Source organism: Acanthaster planci, linkage group LG18, assembly GCF_054643075.1.
Source record: "Acanthaster planci isolate LZ-2023a linkage group LG18, COTS_SCS, whole genome shotgun sequence".
NCBI classification, from domain to species: Eukaryota; Metazoa; Echinodermata; class Asteroidea; order Valvatida; family Acanthasteridae; genus Acanthaster; species Acanthaster planci.
Window position 1 is genome coordinate 5274913 of NC_141794.1, and position 12499 is coordinate 5287411.

The 12499-nt window shown below is 46.0% G+C and overlaps 1 protein-coding gene across 17 annotated transcripts in view; it reads left to right on the forward strand.

Annotated features, from left to right (window-relative positions):
• LOC110985497 (uncharacterized) overlaps window positions 1–12499 on the forward strand; it is a 277011-nt gene that overhangs the window by 105097 nt on the left and 159415 nt on the right. For all 17 annotated transcript variants that reach the window (XM_087148960.1, XM_087148955.1, XM_087148956.1 and 14 more), the window contains 13 exons: window positions 569–715; window positions 1111–1857; window positions 2452–2566; window positions 3138–3355; window positions 4551–4712; window positions 5373–5528; window positions 6377–6543; window positions 7323–7482; window positions 8332–8548; window positions 9299–9528; window positions 10321–10554; window positions 11360–11506; window positions 12051–12476. In XM_087148960.1, the coding sequence (XP_087005086.1) occupies window positions 569–715; window positions 1111–1857; window positions 2452–2566; window positions 3138–3355; window positions 4551–4712; window positions 5373–5528; window positions 6377–6543; window positions 7323–7482; window positions 8332–8548; window positions 9299–9528; window positions 10321–10554; window positions 11360–11506; window positions 12051–12476 (3126 nt within the window). The remainder of the gene's footprint in view (window positions 1–568; window positions 716–1110; window positions 1858–2451; window positions 2567–3137; window positions 3356–4550; window positions 4713–5372; window positions 5529–6376; window positions 6544–7322; window positions 7483–8331; window positions 8549–9298; window positions 9529–10320; window positions 10555–11359; window positions 11507–12050; window positions 12477–12499) is intronic.

The window sequence follows — 12499 nt, forward strand, 5'->3', positions numbered from 1 at the left end:
GTGGTGACACTGTTGGAATAATCAACTTTGAGAAGTGGAGTTCTGATAAGAACTGGTGGCTTGGGAGCAACTTTCATGCTGTATGCCGTGGTCGTTTTCTGGAGGAATTAAAGTGCTGTCTTTCACTTTGCAACACCCAGGGCTGGATTTCAAAGAGCTGTTGAATGGAAAATATTGCTAACCTAATTCAGGTGCTATTAAAGGCAAAAATGAGCCAAATTCCAGTCAAGGGAGATACACATTGTCGGACTTTTTGGCCAGTAATCTATTTTTTTTGCTGAGCAAATATTGACTTTCCCGAGGAAAATTTCTTTACTTTGCAGTTTCTACTAGTGTGTCCGTGGTTCCCTATATGAGTAGCAAGTAGGCAAAACATAAAGATGTGCAGAGGTTTCTTGTCCAAGAGTAAATATTTTCCAGATGTGAAATGAAAGTTCCATCACTTGTCTAACCACTGGACAGTAGTTTTTTTCAAAGTTTATTTATAACACTACAGCTAAGACCAGGACACAGGTTAATACTTTTGTCTCAGTGAATTGTCTCAATTTTTGACTTCTCTCCATTTTAGGCTGCACTGGAGCGTGAGACCAAGCAGCGAGTTGACACCCTGGTGGACCTCCTGGACTGGGTCACCAAGGCGGAGCATTCCCTGGGCAACGAGCAACCTCTCCACGAGCAGCACACTCCACTCACGCACCAAGTCAAAGAACACAAGGTAAAGTATCTCGCCTCTAAAATTATGGAAGATTTTGGTTGTTTGTCCAGGGTGGCAATCTGCAGAACTGAGCTGCATTATATTACAAGTGCTGGCAGATTTGAGTCGTTGGAGTTATTGCTGAGAGAAGTTGCAGATCAGAGACCTTTCCCCTCTTCAACACTTCTCACGATACATTTTGTAAAGGGGTAGATTAAGGTAGAGGGCAAAACTCTTCAACCTCTGACTTTTTTCCCTTACACTGGTTGGAAAGAAAACTGATTTGATTGATTTTTCATTCTTTGAATTTCCTGGGTCATTTGTCGTAAGAAAGCCAGTAATGCTGTATTTGACAGCTATTAAGCAGAACAGGTAACTTTGATTTCACTCATCAATGTTGGTTGGTTGTTTTTCAGACGTTGAATGATGACATCCTGGCTCACCAGCAGCCAGTCCTCCTGGCTGTGCACAACACCGAGACCTTCCTGGAGAACCGCGGGGGCCAACTGGGCCCAGAAGTCCGCAACAAGCTCCAGGAAGGCAAGACGGCGCTGAAGACCCGCTATGATGTGGCGACCCGCGATTCCGAGTCCCGAGTGCGGCAGCTCAACGTCGGTGAGGATGTCCTGGAGCGGCTGGAGCCAGACGCCGTGGGCTTTGAGGAGTGGCTGCAGGGTGCCGAGCGGTCCATGGAGAAGTTCCACCGGGAGATTGGCTCAGACACGGACACCCTTCGCCGTCAGGTCCGGCAGCTCAAGGACTTCAACGAGGATGTCTTCAGCCACAAGGGCGACCTGAAGATGATCAACACGGCGGGCCAGAAGTTCGTCAATGGTGCCGACCTCTACCGCAAGACGCTGCGCGACTTCCGCACCAGTGCCCTGCCGCGCCAGTTTAACCAGAGCTTCCGGGAGGACCCGGAGCGCAACCTGATCCGTGACAACCTGAACAACCTGAACGCCCGCTATGACCGGCTGCAGAATGCCAGCAGCACGCATTTCTCAGTCCTGAGCGACCTCCTGGACAAGCTGGCCCGCTACAAGGATTCAGTGGATGTGACGCTGACCTGGCTACAGGAGGCCTACGAAACTCTCAACAGGCTGATGAAGGAACCGGTTGGCGTGGAACCAGAATTCGTCCGCAAGCAGATTGATCGACTGAAGGTAAGAATGATACAAACTAACAAGAAATTGATGTTGGAGAGTAAAACCGGAACCAGCAGCCAGGCTTCACCACTGATAAGTCAGGCCGCCTATTGGCAAAGCAGGAGCCTTTGGGCTTGGGCTTTAACCTCTTGCCCAAGGCTTTCCATTACCAGCTGCTACTCTGTCCTGGGCCACTATTCCCACCAACTTGAGTGGCAGCTTCAGTCAGTTTTGATGTAATTTGCCTGCACACTGAATGGAACTAAAAAAACCAACCATAGACTCATTCGAGGTGGGTGAGACTTAATCTAGCGGGGCCATCTAGCAGCCTGGCTTTATTGATTGGTAGCACCTCTATTACAAGGTAGTTCAGGGCTAACAAAGTGAAAATTACAGGCCTGACCACCCAGGCATGGCATGCATAGTTAGCAAGGCCACACCTCTAATTGTTTTCCTCCCTTAAAATCTGTACATGTACCTTCTCTTTTGCAGAGCAAGTGGAAGTTTAGTGTTCATATCTCTCAGCAACGTCACTGCCATGTGTCTTAGAAGGCCATGAATAATAAGACCATGACCTTGTCATCTTGGTTTTTGCTTTCTTCTTTCCATCAGCTGTTCTACGATGATGTAGCGGCCCACGCCAAGGATGTGGAGCGCTGCCGAGAGACCGGCCAGGACCTGTGCGAGGGTCACCCTGAACTCAAGAACGACGTGGAGAAGACTGTCGGTCAGTATCAACCTGAAGAATTATTCCTGGCTCTCTGGTCACAGACACCATTAAAATGCATCAGAACGTAAAATCAGAGAAAGCATATATAAGCAATTTTGCCCGGCAAATATTATGCAGTTGTGATTTTGTGTCAACGGGTCATTCCTGAAACGTACCCGCCGTCTCCTGCAGATAGCCTTAGGAAGGTTTCACAAAATGCAGAATGTACACAAAAACTTTGTAGACTAAATGTTTGATTTTTTTTTTAGTTCGAAGGGAAAGACAATGTTTTGGAAATGTTTAGGATAAGGGAAGAGTTCTGAAATACTTGTTCAAGGCCTCAGAAAAATTACAGAAAAACTGGAATTTTTTGGGGGTAGGACAAAACAATACCAGACAGTTACTCTTGGGGGTTTCTGCCTGCAATGCCTGTAATTCCCTTCAACAGAGATTAACTGGTTACTACACACGTGATCCACTGAGATCAGTTTTGACCGTGATTCCACCAGATGGAGTTTGCATCCCGCTTTTTCTCTTCCATTAACGTCGCCCTGCCTTTGGATCCCCCCCCTCCACCCCTCCACTTCAGGAGCCATCGTGGACAAGTACAACGGCCTGAACTCCAGCTACAGCGACCGCATGAACCTGCTGCGCAGCACCCTGACCAAGACGCAGGACGTGCAGGAGAGCATGGACAGCATCCTGAGCTGGCTGAACACGGCCGACCGCACCACCACCCAGCTGGAACAGGGCTCGGTCATCCAGGCCAAGCGGGAACCGTTGCAGGAGAGCTGCACCCAGCAAAGGGTATGAGGTTCTCCCCTCCATTGCTCTGTCATGTATTCGTTGTGGTTCGGGATACCACCAGTGGTTGGCGTAGTGGTTCTTTTCCATGCATTTCACCTCGTTGGCTTCGGTTTGATTGCCCGAGATGTTATGTTTGTCATAGACGTGGAGGTCAAGGAAGCACCACGCCTAACTCCTGGTCATGAGACAAGCCCAGAATGTGCTATTTATACAAGTATAATGTTTTGAGACTGAAAGATCAATCACATTGGGAATTCACAATTTCAATTTTAATGATATTTAGTTATATTTAAAACAATCTAGTGGGTAGAAACTGATGAACATTGCCACTGATGTCAAAAGCATGAGTTGAAGTCCCCCTTCATATCAGGCAAACTGAAAACGAAAGTTGTCGGGAGCATCCAATAGAAGCCTGTTTTGATGAAGCAACACTATGGCTCTGCAATTATACGACTGTTTCTTTATTTTGGGGCGAACATGCTGGCGTGCGTAGCGTTGTGCTTTCTTAACTGTGAATTAAAAGAGGTCGGACCGTGAGAGTGACTTCGAATTGCTTTTCCATCGACAAGGTTGTTCAACAATGGATCTATGATAAAGTTGAACTGTCCCAATTTGAACCGGATTAAGGTCCTGATGAATTTTAGGCAGACGGCCGTGGTCATTTGCCGAAAATGACATCTAGCTTACTTTACCCGTTTTTTCTCTGGTCTTGTGCTATAAAACCCCTCTTACGGCCTCAAGGTCAAGAAACTCTAGTGGAACGAGAGCCGTATTATGACATTGTCAAATTGCTAGATTTGTTTGGTGCCCTCATCAACACAGATTATTTACTCTGAGCATTCTCACCGGTGGAATAGAACTCCCCAAATGACGATTTAGTATGAATGCGAAGAGAAGCTGCCACGTTAGTCATGATATGGGAAACAACGACCAATTCCCTGAAAAATAATTGTTTTACGTCAAAGCAATGTGATTGATCTGGTAGATTTATACTGGACTGAAAAATTTGCGGAAGCCATCAAATTTTTGGACAATCTGTGTCTTTGTTGAGAAAATATTTGGAAAAGTTTTGCTGATTACAAGAAGGATGTATTTTGTCGTTGGCTGAATGACCAGGAAGGTTCTAGACTTGGAAAATGACTGTTTTCAAGACACAGCAATAACACACCGTTTTTTTTATTGGGCCTTCTCGCAGACTTTTGCCACAGAGCTTCAGAGCTACCGACCCAGCATTGAGGCCGTCAACATGAACGCCGCACCCCTGATCCGTGAGAGCACCCCGGAGATGGCCCACACCATCCAGACCAAGCTGGACAGGATCAACACCACCTACGGCAACATCAGTGACCGCACTAAGGTGAGAAAACTCCCCCCCCCAAATTTGCAGTCTGGTTCTTCAGTTCTTTTGAAAACTCGCCCAACGGGCCCATTCACTGATGACATCACGCTTTCTTACACGTGCACTTTCCTCTGGGAGCAAGGTTTGGACGACAGATTCAGAGCTCCATAGGAAAGCTCACACGTAAACAAAGCCCTCTATCATCAGCACCTCGGCATATCTGCTATGAACGAAAGCAAGAAATGGTGTGTGTTTACAAATCCACAGCCAAATATTGATTCATGCTGCGGCAATATAGGGAAGACTAAACTTTATGGAGGTGGTCAGAATTTAATCTCAATTCAAATTTGAATCTCACTGCAACAGATCGCTGTCATATCGCCAACTATTTGCATGGGATGGCAAAGTTTTTGAATGCAGAAATGTCCCCCTTGGTTGTTGTCAGATTGTACCCTAAATGTACATTACACCCATTACTTTGTTAGTGGGTCGTAACTTCATGTAGTGTTTAGCAGCACTGTACGGTATTTGGTTTTTGAATATCTGCGACAGATACTCTAACATTTAGTTAATTATACTTTTGCATTGAAGGTGGCAATAGTTTTACCAGCCACTGGTTGCAATACAATTTGACTGTGATGACAGAAAGAGTAAACCCCCATATCATTTTTATTCCAGAAACTTGGGGACAGCTGGAACAGCGCCCGCACCCAGGTGGAGACCACTGAAGACTCCATCGACACCCTGGACGACTTCATCCTGCCCATGGTGCAGCAGCTGCAGTCCTCGGAGCTCATGAAGCTGGACCCGCCCCAGCTCAGCCGGAAGCTCAAGGTAGGCCGGGGAGCGTCGGGGGGGGGTTGTTAAAAATCTACCTGTCGTCGGGTGTTGGAATTTGTTCCAGAGCTCGCTCAGTCAAGACACACTGCACTCTGTCAGTGGTGCATTAAGAGGATTAACGAATGCATTCAACTCGGCCATTCAACCAATTGTGACCGGGTTCCACAGAATGAGTTTCAAGACTCATTTATATTCATTTTGTTGTAGTTTGTATTAGAAATATTGTACCCAGCTCTTTGCTGTGATGCGTCACTGAGGCCCGGTTCAAACGTCGTGCTTATGCCATGTCAAATAAAATTGAATTGAGCACGACGTTAGCACGGCGTAAGCATGGCAGTGGTTTCAAACGTCGAATTTAATTAAAAAAGCCTAGTGGAACTTAAATAAATCCAATATGTGGGTGAAAATATGTTGAGGATTCCTATTGATTTACATTTTGCAAGATGCTTTTTGAAAGTCCTTTATCTCAGAAGTGGCTTTGGTGACATTTTGTTACATTGGGTCACATATAAATAACTGAGCCAGTCCAGTTAGGTACGGTTGTTCACCGTACTCTGATTATAGTCAGGCCAGGTGGGCCAACAATGGTAGTATTAGCAAGGTTGATCATGTCAGACCAACCCAACCAGGTTGGTTTAATCCATTGTTAGTCATCAACAGCAGCTGGTAGTTTTCAGTGGGGCACTTAGACTTCTTCTATTGAAGCCAACAGCCACAAGGGATGCCAGGAACCAACCACTTCCTCATTAGTGGCTGTAGCTCGGTCGTGCTCCAATTTGATTTTGAACATTTGGGGTCATGCAATAATTACTGTGGAATTTGTGGCCGGTTCCAATTCACAGGAGATCAGCCAGCAGGTGGACCGCCAGCGGCCACAGTACCAGAAGACCCGTCAGCAAATCGAGGAGGTCATCCACAACCCGACCATCAAGGACTCCTCTGCCATGTCCTCCATGCTGAACAATGTGGACAGCAACTGGAACACACTGGAGGATGTCCTCAACACCAGGTATGCCTGTGTTTATTCTGTCAGGCAAAGATGCCACTAGCGTGATTTCACGCCGCATGCGCTTTGTGATCTTGTGACCGTTTAGTTCTGCGTTTTTGAGGCTTGACCTCATCGGTCGTCTTACCTGCTGGTGTCTCTCCCACATCCACTTTGCTATTTCGATCTTGACTGTGATGTCCTCAGTGGAATTATGGCAGAGTTTTTCATTCATTGAAGTCAATTCAAGCAACATCCACAGTGCAACCTCCGACCGTAGACTTGATGTAAATAATTTTAAAAATGCAACAAAACGCCAAGCAAAATCAGTGAATTGCGGAACGTACTTACTCACAGAAATTTAATTTAGAAACATCAGTGTTGATATCTCAAAATAAACAAGATGATGAAAGTCATGTTGGTGGAGAGCTATCGGACAAGAATTCTTCACCGATGAAAATGCAGATTTCTACAACTTAAGTAGTTATTCAAAATCTTAAATTTTGGGGGTAAAATGTTTACTGTTGAAATTATATAGGGCTGCTGAGGGGGACAAAATGTCACAGATGGTAAACAGTATTGTCGTGTTGCTTCATCACTGCCACATGGGACAAGAAAAAAAAAGATAAAAATTCTAAAGATGAGGCAAAACCTAGTTGATCATTGTTTGTCGAAAGGGTGCCATCTGTGCCCAAAAGACTACTTGGGGTGAGCATTGCAGAGGCACACAGATTGATTATCAGCTGAGCTGTGGAGGTCAGTTCTTACGTTCTCTGCTCGTGTTGGATGGTGAAACTTTGCAGGACGCAGCAGCTGGAGGAGTTGGAGGACGCCCACCGCCGCTACAACACCTGCAGCGAGGACATCGACCGCATCGTGGGCACCATGGAGAGGAAGTTTGAGCAGCTGCCCTCGGTTACCAGGGACAACAAGGTGATCACCAGTCAAATGAACAGCGTCAAGGTAAGGAATATACCACTGGCACTGCTGGACTTTGTTGTCGTGATTAACGTAGTCAGATTTGTTCAAAACAGAAATAGAAATTTCTGTAGAAATAGAAAAATTAGACAAATTAGAAATAGCAGTAAATTGTCGATGTGAGATAAAAACTTTGGTATTTGGAGAAATCCAGGATGAGCTTCAGTCAGAACGTAAAGGGAAAATATTATCCTAACGCTCAACTTTTCTTTCTCAGTAAATTCATTTCAGGAAAGTCCAAAAAAGGACTTATTGTTCTGGATTTTTCATAATTCGAGAATAGAAATGCTAGAGACATTCAGGAAAACTGTCTGTACAAAGTATTGTACAGAGTTAAACAAGGATGTCTAAGTGTTGGTCATCATAGTTAGGGGCAGAATTTTGTCACCTTTCTTTTTAATTTGTACCGACATCAGAAGATGTGAAGGTAATTTTGTACTACACTTCCATTCAACAGCATTGATTAGCTGAGCTCACTCAGGAGTGTACAAATTCAGCTATTTTAGCCGATTTCAGTTTTTTTGTTCAGACTTTTACTCAAAATTTCAGCTTTACACCCCTTGTACACCTCTGTACAAATTATGGGAAGTTTTTACATTTCAGCTTTTTGTAAGCTGTTTTCAGCTTTTATTGTATATGGCCACTCACACCCCTCTTAATTACAGTGCCATCCATATTATTACAGAGTTTAAGTGAGTGATTAAGTTAAGGAAGTTAGTGATTTTCGGAGACTAGTTTTCTTGGACTTTAAGCACAGGTGATTCTCCGAATGGAATACTCTCAGAATTCTCCACCTTTCCATTTCCCTCCCTCCCTTCCTTCTAACCTCCACAGCCCTTGCAGAAGGAGTCATACCAGCTCAAGCCTCGCATCGAGGAGATGGCCAACATCTCCAAGACCCTGGAGACGCTTCAGCGGGAAGTGATCACCCCTGTCCAGTCTAAGCCGGTCCACCACTCCATGCATCTCAGCAGCCTTACCCATGGCGAGCCCCAGGTCAAGAAGGTGAAGCGCACCTTTGAGGAGCTGTCCAGGAGTGCGTTCCCGCAAGGTGAGGTTCGCCAAGGCTCTCGACAACCGGTGATGCTCCGTTGCGAAATGGTCTTAATTTTCTGCCATTGGCATCTTCCCAAGTTTTCCCAATATTCTTTGCCGCACTACTTTTTCAAAGTTGTGTGCAGTTTCTTAAGTATGACGCCGAGTTCAACAAGTCGGAGTGTATTCCTCTCTCTTGGCTATGCGTCAAACTTTTGATGCCGGGTGCTCGGAGATATTGAAATGTGTCACTAACGTTTGTAAGAAAAAAAAGTTGTCAAGAATGATGGGTGGTCCTTATTACAAACCCCTCAGTCCAATATGACTAAAGCTTTGCTAGGTTTAATACATGGTAGCTTCTTAATGTCTGCTGAGCTTAATTCTTGTCATAGTGTGGCTGATGGGATCAGGACAGTGGGCGTGGAATCCCGCCCCAAGCTGTGAGGTGTAAAAACCCAGCCCTCCAAATTGATTAGGAGTCCCCTCCGAGAAACAGGACATGGGCTAATGTGGGATACCTCAGATGGTAGAGTACAAGGTTTCAACAGCGCTTGATAGCATAGTTGGTACAGGACCAGTACCCTTGTGCGTATGGGGCACATTTAAATCCCATATTTGTTGTTAGTCTGTGTTCCGGCTTACAATAGAATTCTGGGTGAAAAAAGGCATTTTTGAAAGAATTCAAGACCCGGCAAAGCAAAGAGAAGGACTGAACTAGTTTCTGGAAAGATTCTCAAGATGTCTGTGTTTGATTTCCCGGACTCAGAATCGGAGACCACTCAGCGCTACAACACCACCAACCGGCGCTACGACAACCTGACCAAGAACATCAACTACCGGCTGGAGGACCTGGCCCTGATGCAGGACTTCATGGTCCACAACGACGACGGCAACGAACTCTTGTCCTGGGCCATGACCACAGACGCCAAGCTGGACCGCCAGCGGCCCACCAGCAACGACATCGACACGCTGCAGAAGGAGATCGACAACTTCAAGGTGGGTCAGATGGCAGTGTTATAGTTGATACCACTACAAGACTGGACGGGAAACCATCAAAAGGCCACTCCCATGAGCATCCACTAGTAAACTATGACAAAGGAATGCTGTTTTTTGGCAGTTCACTTAAAAGTAGCACGTGACTTGAATTCAGACTTGGAGGTCTTGTGTCGGTCTTGTGATGGTGTACGACACCAGTAAATGAGTCTTTTGATTCAAAAGGTCCCCGGAGAAAGTTATGTTGAAGGATGGCAGCATAAACGATGGTTGTAAATAGTGCACTGTTCAACGAGCCTGTCTGGTATTTCAACAAGGCAGTCTCAAAATGAAGCACCTTGTATCAGCATGGCCGTACATCGGCTCTCGTGCACCGAATACGTTCAAACTGGTGCTACATCAGGTGCTTGATTCTCGAATGACCTTTTTGAAATGCTGAACTGGCTCACTGCAGCTTTTGGTATATTCTGGGCAACATCACCTTCTAGGATCCCGTGCCAGGGTTAGCAGGCAAGCCATTAATGGGTGACCTACACCCATTCTGAGTTAAATTTGAATGTCTGGTACCTGGACCTCTTCATGTGTTGGACACATTGAGAAGCAGATTCTCCAGACTGAGTTGGCACAAGCTGTCATACAGACGCACATAGGTTGTTTGATGGTGTGAGCTCCCCTTCATTTTTCACAGTCAGATGAAAATTGGCCATGTCAGGGTTTTCTCAAATTTAAATGATTAATGACAGGTATTGTTTCTCCAATTATGATTGGGTTAATTTTATTCATTATTCCCCACAGCTCCTGGTCCAAGATGTGGACAACCACAACAACCCCATCAACGACATGATCCGCCGCATCGACAACTTCTACAGCCAGAACCTGGAGCGGCTGTCGCCCGAGCAGCGTGATACCCTGGACCGCCTGCGCAACGACCTGCGCAACCGCTACGACGAGCTGTTGCGCAAGAGCCGGCTGGAACTGACCGAGGCCGAGAATCGCCTCAACCAGCTGCGATCAGAGCAGGACGAGATGGTCAGTAGCCTCGCTGCCTGACGATTTCCCGCATTCATTTTCCTTTTCGTCCCCTTCAGAAAGATGAACAATATTGACAAATGGCCAGAGTCTGCAGCACAGGGCTAAATGGCTCAGTTGGTAGAGCACCGGTACTGTGTTTGGGAGGTCTCAAGTTCAAATCCCACTTAGTGAATTTCTTAGTTCATCTTCATATGTTACCATGTAAGAGCCTAGTCAGCTTCCCAGTGTGGTTTTTATGATGGTTTCCTACATTAGAAAAACTGCTATTTGCATTGGTTTTTTTTGGCGTTGAAAGTGAGAAACTGTCCCTCGGCTGTCATAGGTGTATGAATTACAACGTACACAACTTGACAATTCGTACAACTTCACACAACGTTTTTTCAAATTTGAGGGCTTTCATGTACATGTAAATTTTTTTTCAGTCGCTAAATTTCTGTTCAAGAAGCCAGTTCAATTCTGTTGGCGGTTGCTGCTGCTGTAACAGGAATGGGTCTTTCGGTGAATGAATATATCCTAATTGTTTCCTAGCTTTGTGATCTTTTCAAAGTCTGGGCTCACATCACAAAACGGAATTTCAAATATCACTTTCAAACAAATTGAAATTCAGTCTTCCAAATTGGTCCAAAATCTGCTCTCTGCACAGGACTGTAAAGTGCTTGTCAACAGTCTATTTGCATAAATACAACATTATTTCAGAATCCAAGCTAATTTGAGATGAGCTGGAATGTAAGCAATGTACCAGTTCCCTTGCTGCATTTTTCTCCTTGCTTTAGTTAACGTCGTTTATGCTGCTGTTTTGCAGAGCACCCTGAATTCTCGCAGCCAGAAGCTGCTGGGTGACATGACCCAGCTGTCCAACTGGATAGACAAAGCTGAGAAGGCCCTGGGCTCCGAACAGCCGCTGGGCGAGGAAGTCCGGCCACTGAACCAACAGATCAACCAACACAGGGTAAAGTCGTCCGCTGGAAAAATTTGGGAGTCTCAAGAACATTTGTCTTGCTAAATTTTTTGGGGGTCTGGGGTTTAAGTTTGCAGTAGAAAGAGAATCGAACTGCTGGTACGGATCTTAAGCTGCTGCAAAACACTCATCTGGTGTTCCAGTGAGTAGGAGTAACGATGGGAGACTTTTAAGATGGTTAGTGGCAACCCTGTATTGTTCGTGCCAAGTTTGAGCTAATGGGCACGTGCTCCAAGTGTGAAAACAGTTGTAGACTGGTCATGTTGGAAGGCATGTTTGCTGCCACTAAGCATCGCAAAAGTGTTCCATCATGAAGCACTTTGAGATCTCTGATTGTACGGTGCTTAATAAGTAACACATGTTGTTATTATCACTCAATTTGACATGAAAAAAAAATCTGTGGATACAAGAGTTAACAGTTACTAGTGAACTCCATTTTCCAAGAATTGTTTCAAGAGCTACGCAGTGGGCCTTGGATTTCTCTGGATTCCTGGTTTTAATGAAGCACTGTGCACTGTCATTTCTCCTTGTCCAGGTCCTCCATGAGGACATCGTCAAACACCAGGAGCCTGTCCTCAAGACGGAGCAGGAGGCTAGGCGCTTCCTTGACCAGTATGGCCCCCGCCTGCGGGACGCAGACCGCTCCAAGCTCCAGGACCTGACCAACAACCTGCGCTCGCGCTACGACGTGGTCAGTAACCAGTCCCATCAGCGGCTGAACAAGCAGGGCTACTGCGCCGACGACCTGAACAAGTACGATCAGGAAGGGGGGTCGTTTGGCAACTGGCTGGACCAGGCTGAGCGCCGTCTGCAGCAGGCGGAGAAGAGTGTGCCGCAGGACCTGGAGGCCCTGCAGCGGCTGATCGCTGACCAGCGGGCCTTTACTGAAGAGGTCAATGACCAGAAGGGCGACCTGAAGTTCATCAACATGACGGGCAACAAGTTCCTCAATGATGCTAAGGTGTGTAGCAGTGTTGCTGTACT